This window comes from Natrix helvetica (genome assembly GCF_964273705.1).
Source record: "Natrix helvetica genome assembly, chromosome: 1".
NCBI classification, from domain to species: domain Eukaryota; kingdom Metazoa; phylum Chordata; class Lepidosauria; order Squamata; family Natricidae; genus Natrix; species Natrix helvetica.
The window spans coordinates 306,846,132-306,863,524 of NC_138548.1; the positions used below are offsets into that span (position 1 = coordinate 306,846,132).

Here is a 17,393-nt window from a genome sequence, read left to right on the forward strand (position 1 = left end):
ATTTTCTTGTTTGTATGTAAATGTATATTTATAATGTAGCTATATTTCTAAAATCCAATTCTATAAAGCCACTGTTTTCAAATATATTAAAATTTTAGATCTCATTTGATAGGAATGTGATTCCAAAGAGCATCACTAAGTAACATGGTAGCATGTAAGGAAGATATGACTTGGGCAAAATTTAAAAATATGTGAAATAACACATTTTAGAATAGATAAACTGAAGGAGCTTTGAGATTTGTTTTGAATGAAAAATGAGGACTTACAAAAAGTAGAAGTCCAGGAGGATTATCGTGTGTGTGTGTGTGTGTGTGTGTGTGTGTGTGTGTGTACTCAAGAGAAATTAAACTTATCAGAGGTAATTAGCCAATATATTAAATAGATAAGTAAAAGTTAACGAAATAAGAGGGTTAAAAACAGTGAAACGTACTAGAAGGAGAAATAGCATAAAGAGAACTGCACCAATTTGAAACTGCTATAAGAAGGAACATGAAGTTCCAATATATTGTGTAAATGTAGTCTATGTCTAAGTTTTTTGTATTTGTATGTTTGAAAATTAAAAATAAAAAAAAAGAAAAATTAAAAACAACCTAACACAAAATTTGTTTTGCACATATATATTCATCCATTAAGACAATTGGCATCGAGCTAGGAATAGGATTGATCTTTTAAAGTACACTGTCAAAGGAAACCCAACTTCCTTTAAAAGGTACCGTGTAAAGTAAATAAATGTGAACCAAATATATTGTTCATTTTACTAAATCAAATTTTCTCCAACTCATGAACTAAAAGCAAAAGATAACACTAATCTCTTTGGAATTCTTGCCAGAAAATCTTACCTTGGTTAGGATATGAAATATGTAGGGATACATTAATCCTTTTTTGTGTCTGTGTTCTGCTACTCTTAATACTTCCGGTGCTACAGGAGGTAATGGAGGAGTAGTAATATCCATATGGTTCCTGGTGGGCATTGACAACAGACATGGGATTTGTGCACTACTGGTTTGGTTCCCTTTAACTTCAGCTGCCTGATTCCCTGAAGAAACAGTAGAGGAACCTTCCACCTACAATATACAATAAAGTCATTTTTGAAACCGAAACATTTTTATAATGAGAATATTGTGAAATCTTAAGAACCAGAAGGCTGTATGTATATTCAATCACATTTGCAACACATTTACAGAAAATAGAACAAGAATTTTACAGTATAGAAAAGGTGAAGCTGAGAATGAAGAGACCATGTCTTCATAATGACTTCATTCTTCTATAATTGTATAATATTCATGAACAATATATCTTGAACATAGTTCAAACAGTTTGAATTCCATTTGATTTTTTAAATAAATGGCTTGTTTAGAATTCTGCATCCAAAATAAAGTTCCTAAACTTTTAATATTTTATCAAAGATTAATATTTTGATAAAAATTGCATTGCCGTTGTATATCAAACGTTATGTACTTTCCCGAAAATAAGACAGGATCTTATTTTCTTTTGACCCCCGAAATAAGCGCTTGGCCTAGGGTCACTGGGTCTGCCGCTCTTTTTGTGGCAGCCACTAAGATTGGGGAGGGGGGACTGTAGCTAGCCATGAGGCCATTCCGCATGGATGGCAGGTGCATGTGGGGCACGTTCCCCTCTCCTCCCCAGGAAATGGTGGGGACCGGCTGCGCATGTGTTTAAATATTTTAGGGGAGGGCTTATTTTAGCATATGCGCTCAAAAGCCCAATTGCACTTATTATCCATGTAGATCTTATTTTCAGGGAAACAGGGTATTTTATTCTGCATTCTTTATTTACTTTTTAAGGAGTCATATATTTTTCTACTGACTGAACCAACTTATGGATTAGAGGAGTAGGGACGGCAGCTTCCCTACTAAGGGAAGAAATCTTGATGTTAGACAAATGTTAAAAACCTTGACAACCCACTGTGTAAGGTGAGGTGCATTAGTACACATTGTTGCATTATGCACTGCACATTTTTCAACACTAGATTTAAAGTGATCAGTTCGAACCATTACAATATACACTTGAGAAGGAACAAGGATATGAGAGAAAAGAAAAACTAAAGCCAGGTGCCTCCTCTCTGATTTAGGACAGTGTAATTGCCAGGGGTGGTGATGATGCATGTTATCCTAAGTATTTCTATATGTGAATCATGGTCAAGTTCCCACAACCTTTCTAGATAATAGACTAAGCCTTCCTTTAAAAAATAGATATTTTGGCTAGGTGATTTTCTTATCAGTACAAACTGATTTTAAAAACTTGTATTAGTCATATTCTTTAGCAGGAACACCTAAAACGGGACACTTAACAAGATTCAATTATATAAAGTAATATTCTTAGATAAGCCAAATTTTAAAGAAAACTGGTTTATTACAGTTTCTCAATGAACTTATCGTACTTCGTTTTTCCATTTGTGTCCATGCCACGATAAATATTATTCTCAGTAGGAAAATAAAAATAAATCTGGTTACATACTGCAGTTATTTGTTTGATGTCATAAAGAATAAATATCAGCATCTCAAGTCAATTCTTCACCTCTCCTAAAATTACATTCATTATTATGCATAGCAAAGAATATCACTTAGATGCAATCTGATTGTTCTCTACCTCAGGTAATGTAATTCATGTTTTTACTGAGAAATAAACACAACAGTTCTACACCAGTAAGCATAGAACTCTCACATTAATAACGCTACTTCATTGGCAGTTTTAGGTTACAACTTGCCCAGCCTTCTAAGCATTCGTGGACACTAGAGACTACTTTTCTTCTGCTCTGAACTACTAGTCAAATAGCAGGCAGAGAAGATTATTTTTTCTTGTACAGAAGAACGCGAAAACATTGCTTCACTGGTCAGTGGATGGAGCCCAATTTGTATCATCCAGGAAAAATGATGGGTTCATCTTCTAGGTGATTCTGTGTCCGCTACCAAATAATCATTAAAACATATACACAAAGTTAATATTGTTCAAAATACTACCTTTGATTGGTGTCCTGGATCCCCACATGCTTGATTTTCTGACTGATTTCCTATTTTTTCCCAGTTCAATTTGTTTCCACCAACATGACTGAAGAGAGAGTCAAAAAAGCCCAGACAAACAAAATATTGTCAGGATTATAATGCAAGACTCTATAAAAGAGTATCCAGGCAAAACACACATTCATTTTGCTGACTCCAACTATTTTAGAATAAAGTCAAAGTAACATGTTCTTCTCTTTCAAAGGACTGTGATAGCTTGATTCTGAGCAACCCAAAGGGCTCTCTCTCTCTCTCTCTGCACCTTTCTCCTTCAATATGTGTGGCTGCATACTGAAAAGCCATGAACTTCTCTTTCTACAGATAGTCCTTGGTCTATGACCATTTAAGTCAGTGTCTGAACAAAGTTATGATGGTGTTGAACTAGGGACTTATGACTAGTCTCCAAGTTACGGTTGTTGCAACAACCCCATGGTCATGTCAATGACACTGGTTAACTATCCCCACACTGCCTACTTTCCTCCATCTGTGTCCTGCACTTCAGAGCTCTACAACCTTAAGTTGATATTTGCTACCTTCTTGCTTGCAGCTGCTAAGGAAGCACGCCTGGCCTAGCCCTTCGCAGAAGGCTTTCTTCCCTAGGTCTTACACAGTAGTTTTGTTGCAGGGCCTGGGAAAGATGGCCTTTATCTGGCCAGCAGCTGCTTCATAAAGGATGAAACCAGGCACACCTCATCAACAGAGGAAGCAAGAAATGGCAAAAGGTCAATAGGGGCAGTGGAGTGCAGTAGGGCACTTGGAGTACAAGGTGATAAAGACAGCTGGGTCTAGGCTGGAAGTGGTGCACTTTCCAGAGTGGTAAAAAGCTCCTTCGGCCACATTGCTGGATCAGGCTGGGGCTAGGCTTCATGTTATGCTGCAGTTCAGGGGCTATTCTGAGAGCTGCAGTGTGCCAAGAAACCCATGAGTAGCAATATAGTCTTTTTCCAGCCTTCCTGCACTGGAACACAGGCACGGATTCAACATCTTCTTTCTCCAGCCTCCCAGAGCTTGCACCATACTGCAGTATCCCAGCTAGCTTCCCTCACTCCTATGGTGTTCCTGCTCACCTTACCTGGGACTTCCTATTTCCTGCTTAATGATCTGTATGTATGGAATTACAACAGCAACTATGACTACTAATTGCTGTCATTAAGCAATGCCTTCATGTGAGGACACACATTATGATCGCATTGCTTAGTGACATAAATTCCTGTTCTAATTGTGGTTGTAAATCAAGGATTACCTATGCTGGGAGTTTCAGCCAGCAGGTGAAATAGCATTTTCAGTTACTATTCTTGGTATTTTGCACCCAAGCTGATGTCATGACGAGGCCAGTAAGTGCTTTTAAATTATTTAATTGATTTAAATATGCTTGTTTTAAATTGCTCTTTTAGAGTGGCTGCTTTTGCATATTTGCATCATTTGTTTATGTCATATTAATTTTCAATAAAGCACTTTGAAAATATGGAGAGGGATGGATTTAAATATCAATTAAAGAATTAAAGAAACAAAAGACAAAAATGGTTTAAGAAGTCACATTTTCACCCAACGTATGGATGCAAATAATAAAAAAAGCATTGGAATGGATTTCCCACCCTTTGCTGAACCTATATATGTCAATACATGGCAATTAATGAACATTATTTGTTGCTAACTTTATTAGTAAAAGCCAGAAACAATGGATGGAAACTAATCAAGAAGAGAAGCAAGCTGAAATTAAAGAGAAACTTCTTAACAGTGAGAACAATTCACCAGTGGAACACCTTGTATTCAGATATTGGGGAGGTTCATCACTGGAAGATTTTAAGGAAAGACTGGAAAGCCACCTATCTGAAATGATATAGGGACTTCTGCTTGAGCTAGACTAGGAGACCTCCAACGTCTGTTCCAGCTCTATACTGATTGACTGATTAACTTATTTTGATTAGTACAGAGCAAAACTATGGTTATGTCATCATTACTCTGAAATTTGTTTCCATTCTTCTGAAGACTTTAGTTTAATATTGTTTATATTAAATTTTAAAGCTTTTGACACTTCAACCAGTTAAGAGCAAAATATTATTTTAAAATATACAAGATATTTCACAAATACTATATAATTTTTCAGTAATAGGACCAGTGTAAAATATTTTGCTGAGGCAACTAGGAAAATGTCACTTTTAAAAATCTCCTTTTCTTGATTAAAAAAACTCATCATAAGTAAAATTGTTACCATAAATAAGGATTAATATACAAATAACAAGAAGAATGAAGACAATAGATCATAGGGATCCCGCAGAAATTGATGGGCACAATGTGATCTTCCTCACTTTATCTCGTCTTATCAACCTGAGCATGATCTTTAGAAGTCTCTTTCAAGCAAAAGGGCACACGTCAAAGATCCCTTAATTAAGGAATTCCCACTCTATCTTCATCAAATTTTACAGCTCATACCATTCCCCCAAGATCCCTCTTCTACTTTTCAATATTTTTCATGCTGAAGGTCTGCTGAGGAGACAGCTGGGAAAACTTCCACCAAACAGCTATTTGCCCAGATCTGGGTCCATCTTAACAAATGTGAGGCCAACAGCAGGTTGCTTTATGTTGCTGTCTTTTGTTGTACTTACTTCACAGCACCTCCGCCGCCCTCATCATTATCTGAGGAAGATGACGTAGAAGAGGCAGGAAAGTATGTCGAATCAACATGATTGGGGCTCCCACTCTGAGCTGGGTTTATTGGAGAGGATCGTTCATATAATGGAGTATGTTTTCCTTCATGAGGAATGTTGCTGTAATTCTGCTCAGAAAGATTTTTTCCACTTGTATCCAACGTGATGGCAGGTTCTGACAGACTATAGGGATATGGGCCCTGACCCTGGGCGTTACCATGACTAGAGATAGGCTGGGCCTAAAAGAAAGTATAAATTAGGCCATGTTTTCTTAAAGTTGTGCATATTGCCCACACGCATATACATGCATCATGAGTTCCAACAGCAGAAGGATTAGCAGAAAAGGGGGAGGGGATGTACTTGCCGCTTGCTTTGCTTGCAGGGCAGACTGTGGAATGTTAAGCATCTGATGAGACACATATGGTGGCATTATACCCGGCATTCCCAAGTGATTTGGTCTGCCTGTTTAGGGGAGGAAACAAAAAGGTTTTTTTTCCCTCTTACATGAAGTGTAGTCCAATGTAAATCTGGATGATTATTTAATATGAAAATAAAAGATCTAGGTCATGGTGTTAGGCTTCCATTTTATGTTTTTAATTCTGACCTGATTTATTAAAGTGTTATTTATTTTTGTCTACTTCAAATTCAAAGCTTTTGTCCATTTCTGTTTCATTGTTGCCTCTTTCAGGAAAGGTTTTCTATGCTGAGTGCCAGTTTTCTGGCAATCTCATGTTCTTTCCAAAACACTCTCCTTTTCTATTTACATAACAGATCCAGTCCCACCATTGTAGTCTTTACTGTTTGCTTTTTTTTTTTTAGTAGAAAAGAAGTACAGTGTACAGGTACTGCATCTGATTCTGTTTTTAGAACTAGAAGCATAAAATCTAGGGAGTTTATTATAGTAGTAAACAATTCATAACTCTCTTGAGTCAAGTAACATATTCTCTTATGGGGGTTAGACATCAAGATTTTTAAATGACAAAAGAATAAAGTATACGAAGAATACCTTCTTGTGCATACTGCGGTCAAGCAGTATTTGTATAGCTACTGGTGTTTTTGCTTTTAACTAGCCCACTAAAACTGGGAAAATAAGTCTTATTGTATAGAACATAAACATATTGCTCTTCCAGTCTTCAGTTTAAGATACAGAAGACAATCCATGCAACGAATCAACATTGCCTCTTTTGTCAATGTGACTTAACTCAGAATACACTACATAAATAAATCTCAGAATAATCAGGCTATTGTGAAATAGGAAGACAAGTGTCATAATATTTACTACAGACTACAATTTTAATTGTTAACTGAAGTAACATCATCAACCAATGAAAACTGACATTTACTCATTTGCTCCAGTTTTGTGCTTCTATTTTTTTAAAAAAAAATCTTTTGTACTAATGCAATTAATAGTAAAAACTCTAGCTTTAGATTGTCATGATTATATGGAATAAATTTATCTGTCTTGATTACTAAGATATTTCATTCTGAGTCTATATAAAATTGTTTGCCTTTCTTTGAAAACAAAGTTTACCATTGTGTTGAGGTACTACACTGACCAATGATGCCCTTATGGCTACTTTTTCATACATATACTTCAAATAAAATATACTGTATTTCACATTATTGCTACAATTTAAAATACTAGTAATTGTCAACTATTTACATAATTGATGTCCTTTTTATAACCTTATAACCTATAAATTATAACTTTCTGTATTATTTTTTATATCATAAAATAGTATTTCTCAATTTCAGATTGATCACTATAGATTGAGGCTCTAATACATCTGCTAATTGCCAGCTTGAAGAAACAGTTCATTTTTAACCAAAATCCTTCAATATCTTACATTAGTATAAGAACTTACCTAGGTAATGTGGTGGATGAAATGGCATGGGCTTATTAGTTGCTGAATAATATGCAACTGCTCTCTTAAATCGCTTAACTTTGTCATCCGTTCTAGACTAAAAGAATGTTAAAATTAACATTTATTAAAATTAAATACACAAATGAACAATCACCAGTCCTACCAGCTTTACTATAGTTATAAACTTTTTGCAACTGTATAAAGGCAAGCAGTCAATCTGAGGGTTTCTTTCATGGACAAGCAATAAACAAAAATTCTTCTAAGTTCTGACCATCTTTAGCAATTCTTACAAAGAGAATTATAAAACACAAGTAAAAATAAAAGCCATATTCACTGCAATTCACAAGTACTGCAACATACTATATAAGAACTATACACCCTTTAACTTTTATTCTTTTTTTTTACCTGTGAATGTTGAAAAACATCTTTAGCTATGGCATCCAAATCAGAGGTGTCTTGAATATTACGGACATAGTCAGCTACAGCTTTGATCACTACATCACAAGGTGGTAAAACTAACTGGTGTGCTCGTACCTAGAAACACAAACACATGTCAGAACTGCTCTACTCACACTCACATTTACAATAAGTAATAGGGTTTGGATTAAATTCCACTGTAAAATATGCTAACAAGGAATTCTATTGACAAGTTTAATAAATAATAAATAAATCATTTGAGATATTTCTGCAATATTTTTTAAAACAAGAGCAAATTATATTGTTGCTATTCTTCTGTTTTGGCAGATTTGAATCATGTTTCTGTATTCATAGTAGTAATTTGACAATTAAGTGGCAGCTACTAGAGTATTTCCATTAGGGATACGTGAGCATAATCAAGTGGAGCCACATTTTAAAACTTGATGGCAACGAGCAAGAAAGTTAATGGAAAAAGAGCAATATGAAAGTTTACAAACCAGATAAAATCAATGCTTTTTAAAAAAATGATTTTAACATTTCAATTATACAGTATCTTGTTTAAAGTTAATTCATTTAAAATGGAGTTAAAATACACAGAGAGTAGATTAATATCTAAATATGTTTTAAGTTCAGCCAACTACGAAGAACTATTAAAAGCTACTTTTTTTTTTAATAAAGATGGGTGGGACAGGGAACATCTAATTTCTACGGACAAAAATATAATTGGCACAATAAGCCACATAAAATGATCAGGTAGTCCTTGGCTCATGACCACAATTGCAATAGGAACTTCTGTTGTAAGCTGGTGCAGTCATAAAGCAAAATGTCACATGACTGCACTGACTTCTAAGAACACCCACCCATTCTTGACTTGGTCCCTCTTAGCCTTGCCTGAGCCTCAGTACAGCGAAGGACTATATTTAAGCCACCCAAAGTTACCCTGTGGTAAGAGGGGGGGGGGAAGAGATATATTTGATAAATAAATACAATAAATAGAAGCACTGCCTCCTGCTCCCTCCACCTACCTATTTCTCCACCCCCTCCTCTCTTCCCTTTCAGCCATCTTGCATACTGCCTTGGGAACAGGTTGTTAAGTCCGTTTTTTTTCAGCACCATGATAATTTCAAATAATTGCTGAACAATTGGTTGTTAAGTCAAGGTCTACCTATATTACTAACAGTAGTCTTCCTAGCTGATTTATTAAAACTTCTTTGTACTATAGTACAATGCCATAGAATTTGTAATGTCTCTGTACTTATGTAAATGATTTTTTCCTCTTATCTAATTTACAATCTTCATCTTTACATTTTAACTGTCAAATTATAACTTTCCAAGACAAGTTTTCCTTGTGTCTAATAGAAATGCTATTTTCCTACCATTGGCTTCTGAAAATTCTGGATACTAAACAGCTGGATTTTATGCATGATTATTGTAAACAACTCTCACTGAAGTGTGCAACTACAGAGAAGTGACTTTGTTTAATAGTTTCAAATGAATATAAGGCAAATCAAGCAGATCTAATTCTACAGTTCCTGAAGATAGGTGATCAAAGATTTTAGTACATATTCCTAAATTCTATTATTTCATTTCCAACAAACATTTAAACTGATTTTAGCAACTAGAGTATACATAGTTGATAAGGAAATATTAATTACCTAATGAAAAACTTGGATTTAAAATTGATAAGACACTCCCATTATTTGTAATGTTAAACTTTAAATACCAAAATTCATAAATGTTTTCAACACTTTCAGAGAGACAACGGAATATTAACATAATTCTTACATGTATACATATGCACACATACGTGCAATTTAATAATTTCGACCAAAATGTTATTCTTATTTCAATAATCTATAAATGTAAACCTTATAGCAAATTATTTTCAATAGCGGCAAAATATATAAATCAGAATGAAATTTAGTAAAGAATGGCATGGGTAATGGAATACTTTTCAAAACTGATTCGTATTTAAGAACATATTGAATAAATATATTCCCTACATTTCTGATTTTAACAGTATTAATGCAATTTTCAGAACGTTTCCCACATAACCTCTACAAAATTACCTATATTAGGTGATTTTGGTATATCCATCATGCCTCTATTTTTCCTTTGTATTTCAATATCTCAACCCTATGCAGAGGGTTTTAAAAGCAAGCTACAGAGATCAGGTTACTCTTACTCTTAAGTAACTCTTGGATAGGATTGCAGCCTAAAACATGTTTTCCAGATTCTAAGTATAATGCATCAAGATATTTAAAACACAGTGATGTGGCATATGGATAAGGACACACACTGCACATTTTATTAAAAAATGGATTATCACATAATTTTTATTATCCAAAAACAGGAAAAAGTAAAACTGTAAGGTTGCTTTCCTATACAGTTACCTGTTAGAATAAAAGGTTTCACTGAACTTAGTAAGCAGACATTTATAGGATGGTATTATACATTTTTTAAAGAAGCAAACCCACAGATCACTATGTGCCAGAATAAGTAATCACAAACAGAAACACACACACACACTCATTTGATAATCTCAAACTTGAATTATTACTATTTTTTTTCAGCTGGATATTATTTTACCTAACAATAAATCTTATTTGTATGCTAATAATAGCCTTTTTTAGTAATGGCTGCAAAAATATGGGAAAGAGAGAGCACGCTATGATTCACAATTTTAACCTAACAACTCCAATGCTTATATGATAATTTTATTAAACTGTGGGGAATTGGTCAAAAAAAGCAACCATTATACTTAAATTTTGCAAATGATGTAAATATAAATGGGGCAGACTTCATGATAGATCCAAAGCAACCGAGAGTTCTAAATAACAAGTTTATACTCTGGAATTAATGTAAGATCTTGACAGCCATTATTCTAATCAGTAGAATAATGTGCTTCAAACAACTTACACCCATTAGAACATGGACTGCTGCCTTCTGTACCAGATGAACAAGTTCAACAACAGTCTTACATGGTTGCTCATATCCAGTGATTCATTCTTTCAATGGAAAAGGAAATCTCAATCTTCAATTGAGGTTTCGTGATAATATCTCCTTAAGACCTTGGAAAACTATAACTTAATGGTATGATTTATATAAGGTAAATTAATTTTGTTTAATGTTCAGAGGCATTTATATATTTCTTTCTAAAGCCAATGCCCATATCATGAAAGCCAACTGGGTGATCATGGGCCAGTCATTCTCTCTCAGTCCAGTCACCTCACAGGGTTATTGTGGGGAAAATAGGACGAAGGTGTATTGGAAATGTTTGCCATCTTGATTTATTTGGAAAAATTAAAAAGGCATGATACAAATACATCAATAAATATGTTTATTGTGATCATGTTAACATTCCTAAACTGATCTAGATTAATACAAATGATTCTTTATTAAAGCATCTGTTACTGCTTAAGGTTAGCATGATCTGTAATATATTTATATGCCTCCCTCGAGTACAAATTGTGTAGCCTTAGCACTAATGTAGTCTGTAACAGCATTTTTGAAAGTCTTTAAGAGAAATTTCATATACAAGGTATCAAAATATTATTGCATGACTACTTCAGCAGCATGCTGTAAATAACTATCATCAGCATCATAATATAAAGTGCAGTGAAAAGGATTATATTTAGAATTAATAAAACAAATACACTACACAACAAACTGAACAGTGATGGGGTGTTTTTTTAGCAAAGGAAAGTTAGGGAGAGACATGATATTAATAGCATAATGTTAGAGAAGACATTACAGGAAACAGAGGTATCCTGTACAACAGTAGAGGCAAGCGTTCAGTACAAAAGATTAAATATGCCTTCCAAAAATAATATATCAGCTGTTACAGCATTATGCAAAAAAGATGCCTACATATAGTACAGCCTTCTTAGAATGCTATCAGTCAGATAATTTTGAGTATTTAATTAAGAAATACCATTTCTTCCTACGAGATAAGGGAAACTCAACGCTAAACATAAATATTTTTTGGAGTATAAGACACACCTTTTTCCTCCAAAAAAGAGGTTGAAAATATGGGTGCGTCTTATACACTGAATATAGCATTTTTGGCCTCCTGACACCCACCCCCCCATTTGCAAAGACTTGGACGTGCCGAGGGTTTAGGAGGCCTGCAAAGTGCTCCTGGGGCCTGGGAAGGGCAAAAATGAGTGAAAAATGTTTTTTGTTCGTTTCCCTCCCGCCAACTCCCAGGAGCACTTTGCAGGCCTCCTAAACTCTCTGCACATCCATTTTTGCAAAGGGGGCGGGGTTTCAGGAGGCCAAAAATGCTGTATTCAGTGTATTTCACAAAAAGCGGGCTGTTTTTTGCTTGTTTTTGCACTCCTTAGCCTCCAGGAGCACTCTACAAGCTTCCCAAAGCCTATGCAAGCCCTGTTTTTTGCAAGTAATGGGCCCATTTTCAGGAAAATCTGGATTTGTTTTGCTCATTTTTGTCTCTCCCCCCCCCCAGCCCCCAGGAGTACTTTGCAGTTTTTCACATAAAACAAGGTGTGCAAAGGGTTTGGGAGGCCAGCAGAGTACAGAAACATTTTTTAAAAATTTACCTCTTCAAAATCATGGTGCATCTAATACTCCAGTGCACCTTATAGTCCGAAAAATATGATAGTTTTACCTCATCAAATATGTTTCTTATATGAGACTTATAATTCCATGCATATGGAATTATTCGCATTTCCATTTGTTCCTTCTATGCGTTTTAATATGTGACAGTCTTCAGATATTCCTCCCTCAAGGTAACATCTTAAGCAGCTATTATTTCCACCATTTTCACAGTTGCCAAGACAAACACAGAAATCTATTCAGAACCTACTAAACTCTGTATTGAACTAACACTTTTTAAAACATACTTCTATTACTGAAGAAATATATTTATTCTTGGCTTTGTATTCTTTCTACATTCATTGATTTCTCATCCACCTCTTTTTCTCATGATTTAAAAACATGTATGCAAGTTATATCTATTTGCATATCAGACCCTATTTTAGCTGTCTTGGTATTTATTTCAGTTCTATTTTTTTTTATTTAAAGAGGTGGTAGCCATTAACTGAACAGAGTTGTTAGAAAATGTCTTGCACACATGCTACTTTAGTTATATAAAACCACAAGAGGGCACTCTTGAAGCCAAAGGGAATGAATGAATGAACTCATTTTCAATCTGCTGTTAAAATGCAATACAAATTGTTTTTATAAAAACTCACTTTGAGAAGTTACCCCAAAAGTTACAGTATTTGCAAATGATGATTCTCAAATAGACCAGAGACACTAGATTTTATCACATACCATATCAGTAGCATTTGCTTTACATGACTTCATTTCAACACCTGCAGAAAATTCTGTTTCCAGAATTACTATAATTTTGGCAATATCTACATTACTATGTAGGTCTGTCTAATAACTGGGCTAATAATTGTCAATCTTGATCAGGCTGCTCACCTGAAGAAGCCTATTCAGGGACCCCTTTTTTGTCTTAATTTCCATATAAACTAGGATTCTGAAACAAATTTCAGCTAACATATGAACAACCCTATCACGGTTTTTGTGTGTGCAGATATCCATGCAATTTTATTAAATTGTGGTTGAATGGCTGCTTTGCTCAATCATTATGTGCTGTATTCTTCACGTGGCTAAAATAGCATGAATAAGTGAAGGGCTTAATGAAATTTTAAAAAGTATTCAGAGAATTTTACTCTGTCAAGGTACAAAGGGAAAATATCTGCTGCGAATTCCACATAGGTATCAAGAAGGGCATCTGACCAGTAAATGCTCAGTTCTATTTAGTCACTCTGACTCCATCCTGATAAAATGGGATTACAGGGTCATAAAAAGAAAAAAAGTGGCATTTATTTATTACTAAATAATAAATGGTCTTAAACAATTGCTATTTGAATTGTGTGTGGGCCTCATTAGAACAAAGAAATGTGGCATAAGAATGGTTAAAATGTATTTAAAACACATAATTAATAAATATAATTGTAGATGCTATTTTAGGTTTTCAGAAAAAACTCTGCAACTGTATTCTGCAATTCTGTTTTAGAAATATAGATATATTTATTGATTGATGGACAAATGAAATATTCAGCAATGCTACACTTTTTCTATACCAATGACCTCCAGATATCTTAGAATTATGATTTTTATACCACCCCCATGGTCAGGTGATAGTAATTTTGAAATTTGATTGCTATTCACATTTACAATGGTTGGAACATCTTGCATTCATGTGATGATGATTTGCAATCTTCCCAGCTGGTTTCCAACAAGCAAAGTCAATTCAAGAGGCCGGATTTGCTTAATGATTATGTAGTTCACTTAATGTCAGGCCTAAGGCTAAAAGGAACACAGCAAAATCCAGTCAAGTTTAACCTTTTATTTAGCTACTAGATATATCCTGAGATTCTAGTAGCTAAATAAATGCTCTTTACCCCCTCCTTCATCCATTTTGAGACTGCATAGTCTCCTTAATCTGGACCTTTCTTTGGTAAAATCTATATTGGCCAAACTGCTATCCATTGATTGTTCTGGTACATATACTATTATACTTAACAACTGACTGATTTATTTAATTACCATGGTAAAAATTGTAATAAGATTGGGACTGCTCACATGAAAACTTGCTTTGTGACTGCATTGACTTATAACAGAAATTCCAATCCTACTGTGATTATAAATTGAGGAGAACCTGTATTGTGTTTATTTACTTAATACCTGATAAAATATATTTAAAGAATAATTTAAATTTATTCCAACTATAGTCAGATATGCTTCAGAAATGTAATCTTTTCAAGTCTAACCCTTATCCATTGCCTCAAAAATGCACAAAACTTACGAAAATAAGGGGGGGGGGGAGTGAGAAAAACCTAGGAGAAAAATATTACCTGAAAAGCAAAGGGAACATTAGAACCCATTTAGAAAACTGGGTGTCAAGGCAACCGCTATTCACCCTTAAGAAAAGAATTCTCTGTAGAAAATAGCCTACTGTAAGATTGCATTTTAAACAGCTTAGTGTGGCTATGAAACTATTCAGCTGCTCCAGCATAAAGTTTAATGCCCAGAGGGGAAAAAATTCCTGTTAGTAATTATAGTTGCCAACATATGATAATCAGAATCTTGCCTTATGTAAGGAGAAAGGACCCCCCCAAAAAACCTACTAGTGGTTATATTCAGCAACAAGCAATGATTACTATTCTACACATTCAAGACTTAAAACCTGTGTTTGAGTAGTCATGCTTTCACAAGTTGAAAGTTGCTATTTAAGAATTTAATGAGTCACACAGCAATTTTTAACGAAAACAGCAACTTTGCTTCTATGTTCGCCACATTAGATAGATAAACTTTATGATGAAGCATTTAACCCAGGAAGTTACATTAAATAAGAAATTGGTTTTCCTAATGAAAACAGTTCTACTTCTCATTTTCCGACCGCATTATGTTACAAAGCTGTTGTATTTATTTATTTGCAAAATGTATTAGCCACCCATCTTACTATAAAATAACTTTGTATAGTTTACAATATTAAAATGAAACTGTACAAAACCTATATAAATACTATAAAGATCCTGATAATTAACCTAGTTAGAAGATAGGGAGGGAGGAAGTATGAGATGACAGTGTAGAATGTTGTTAGTCTATCAACCATCCCAATATGAAACTGAGCCGCAAATCAACTGGCAGAGCCAGGCCTTCAAGCTCTTGAGGAAAGTCAGGCGGCTTGGAGACAATCGCACTTTGTTTTGGGGGGCAAAATGATCCAAAGGATAGGCACAATGGCAGAGAAAGTTCTCCTCTTGGACTACACCAATTGGAATACCTTGGCCGCTGGGGCTTGCAGCATGCCTCTTCTTCTGGCATAGGTGAGGTGGGCCAACCCCAGTAGGCTAAAATGTCAAGTACCTTGGACCCATGCATGAAGGCCCTTAAATTTGATTGCCAACACCGTGAACTGTACTTGGAAGCAAACTAATTTAAATTTAAAATTGTAAATGCAGCCTTTTTAAAGTCCAGATTGCAAGATTTTAGATCTTAGAATCTTCAGTCATAACCACACCGTGGAAATAATGTGAATTTGTGACCATTTATGAACTATAACAAAAGTCAATTAATATGTTACTGAGATACTTCCATGAACTGACTGGTTCATGACTAACTTATAAGGGGAAGCAAGCAATTTTTATCATTTTTTACATTTATACTGGTATTGTACAAGATTAACTTCCAGCTGCAAAGTTTAAATTATTGCACTGTTCTGTGGATGAAACTGAAGCATGCAGCATCTTGATGAACCAGAGAGCACTTGGCCAAAAGACATATAAAGTCAAAACTAAGAATTGTGTATCACTTGTACAAAGACTGCTTTGTATTGCCATAAGTAACATCAGAGTAACTGCATTTAGTTTTACCCTTGCAATTCTACTGTTCTACTGAACTGAACTGAACTGTTCAAATTAAAGAGTGTTTTGCATTTTAAATCACTGCAAATCTTACTCTTACCTAACCACATGGAAAAATTATTTAATTAATCAATTTATATGGCTCCTCCTCTCAAAAATGCTACACTGCATGGCTAAAAAAACTTATCAAAATGTTTTTTAAAAAAAAACCATAGACTAAAACAAATCACTGAGAAAAAAACCCAATAAAACAATAAACAGAAATCTGTCAACAAGCCATCTAACTTTCCAACACCCAGGAACTTGGACACATTCAGGTCTTCAGCATTTTATGAAAGAGTCTCGGCCAACCTAACCTGTGGGGTGTGTATGTATGTGTGTGTGTAATAGACTTTCAGGTGTTGGCAGATGCTATGATAGAAAGACATACTTTCCATGTCCCAAAAGATGACATTAATTGAAAAGACCTTCTGTTCTGTCCCTTCTGATGAATCTAGTAGGACAAATGAAAACAATTGGAGAGAGGTGATCTTTATACTTGACAACCAGCACCTTTAATTCCATCCTGAAGTAAGAGGTAGTGCAGCTTATAGAGTTGGGTTTAATATAAGGTGCAGTTGAACTGCCTGCGCACTCTGGACCACTTGCAGGTCTCAAATGGTCTTCAAGAGGGGCATTATATACGGCATAGAGTTGCATAAAGCATAAGCAATCACAAGATTCTTTAATACTGTAATTCCAGTAATGAGGATTGAAGAGCAGCAGTAGTTAACACTGCTAGTTTTTTCAAGGAGTGAACCACAAAATAAACCTATTCTCAATATCTGTCATGTTTAATTCTTCCTTTTTTATTAACTGGAGGCAGACACATTGATATTAATAGTAACAGACTAGAAAGAAACATCTCAAAATTTGTTTAGAATCTCTATATCTCCATAGATTTAGACCCTGTAAGGATGTTTTTAGGGACCAATTCAAGCTTTGGGTTTTAATCTTTAAAGTCCTTCATGGCATGAGACCAGATTATTTGTGGGACAA

The 17,393-nt window shown here is 34.8% G+C and overlaps 1 protein-coding gene across 1 annotated transcript in view; it reads right to left on the reverse strand.

Annotated features, from left to right (window-relative positions):
• Positions 1-17,393, reverse strand: part of FAM120A (family with sequence similarity 120 member A) — a 62,242-nt gene that overhangs the window by 21,106 nt on the left and 23,743 nt on the right. The window contains exons 4-9 of the mRNA XM_081970579.1: positions 7,939-8,067; positions 7,534-7,630; positions 6,033-6,130; positions 5,627-5,907; positions 2,982-3,069; positions 840-1,064 (exon numbers count right to left, since the gene is read on the reverse strand). Of these exons, the coding sequence (XP_081826705.1) occupies positions 840-1,064; positions 2,982-3,069; positions 5,627-5,907; positions 6,033-6,130; positions 7,534-7,630; positions 7,939-8,067 (918 nt within the window). The remainder of the gene's footprint in view (positions 1-839; positions 1,065-2,981; positions 3,070-5,626; positions 5,908-6,032; positions 6,131-7,533; positions 7,631-7,938; positions 8,068-17,393) is intronic.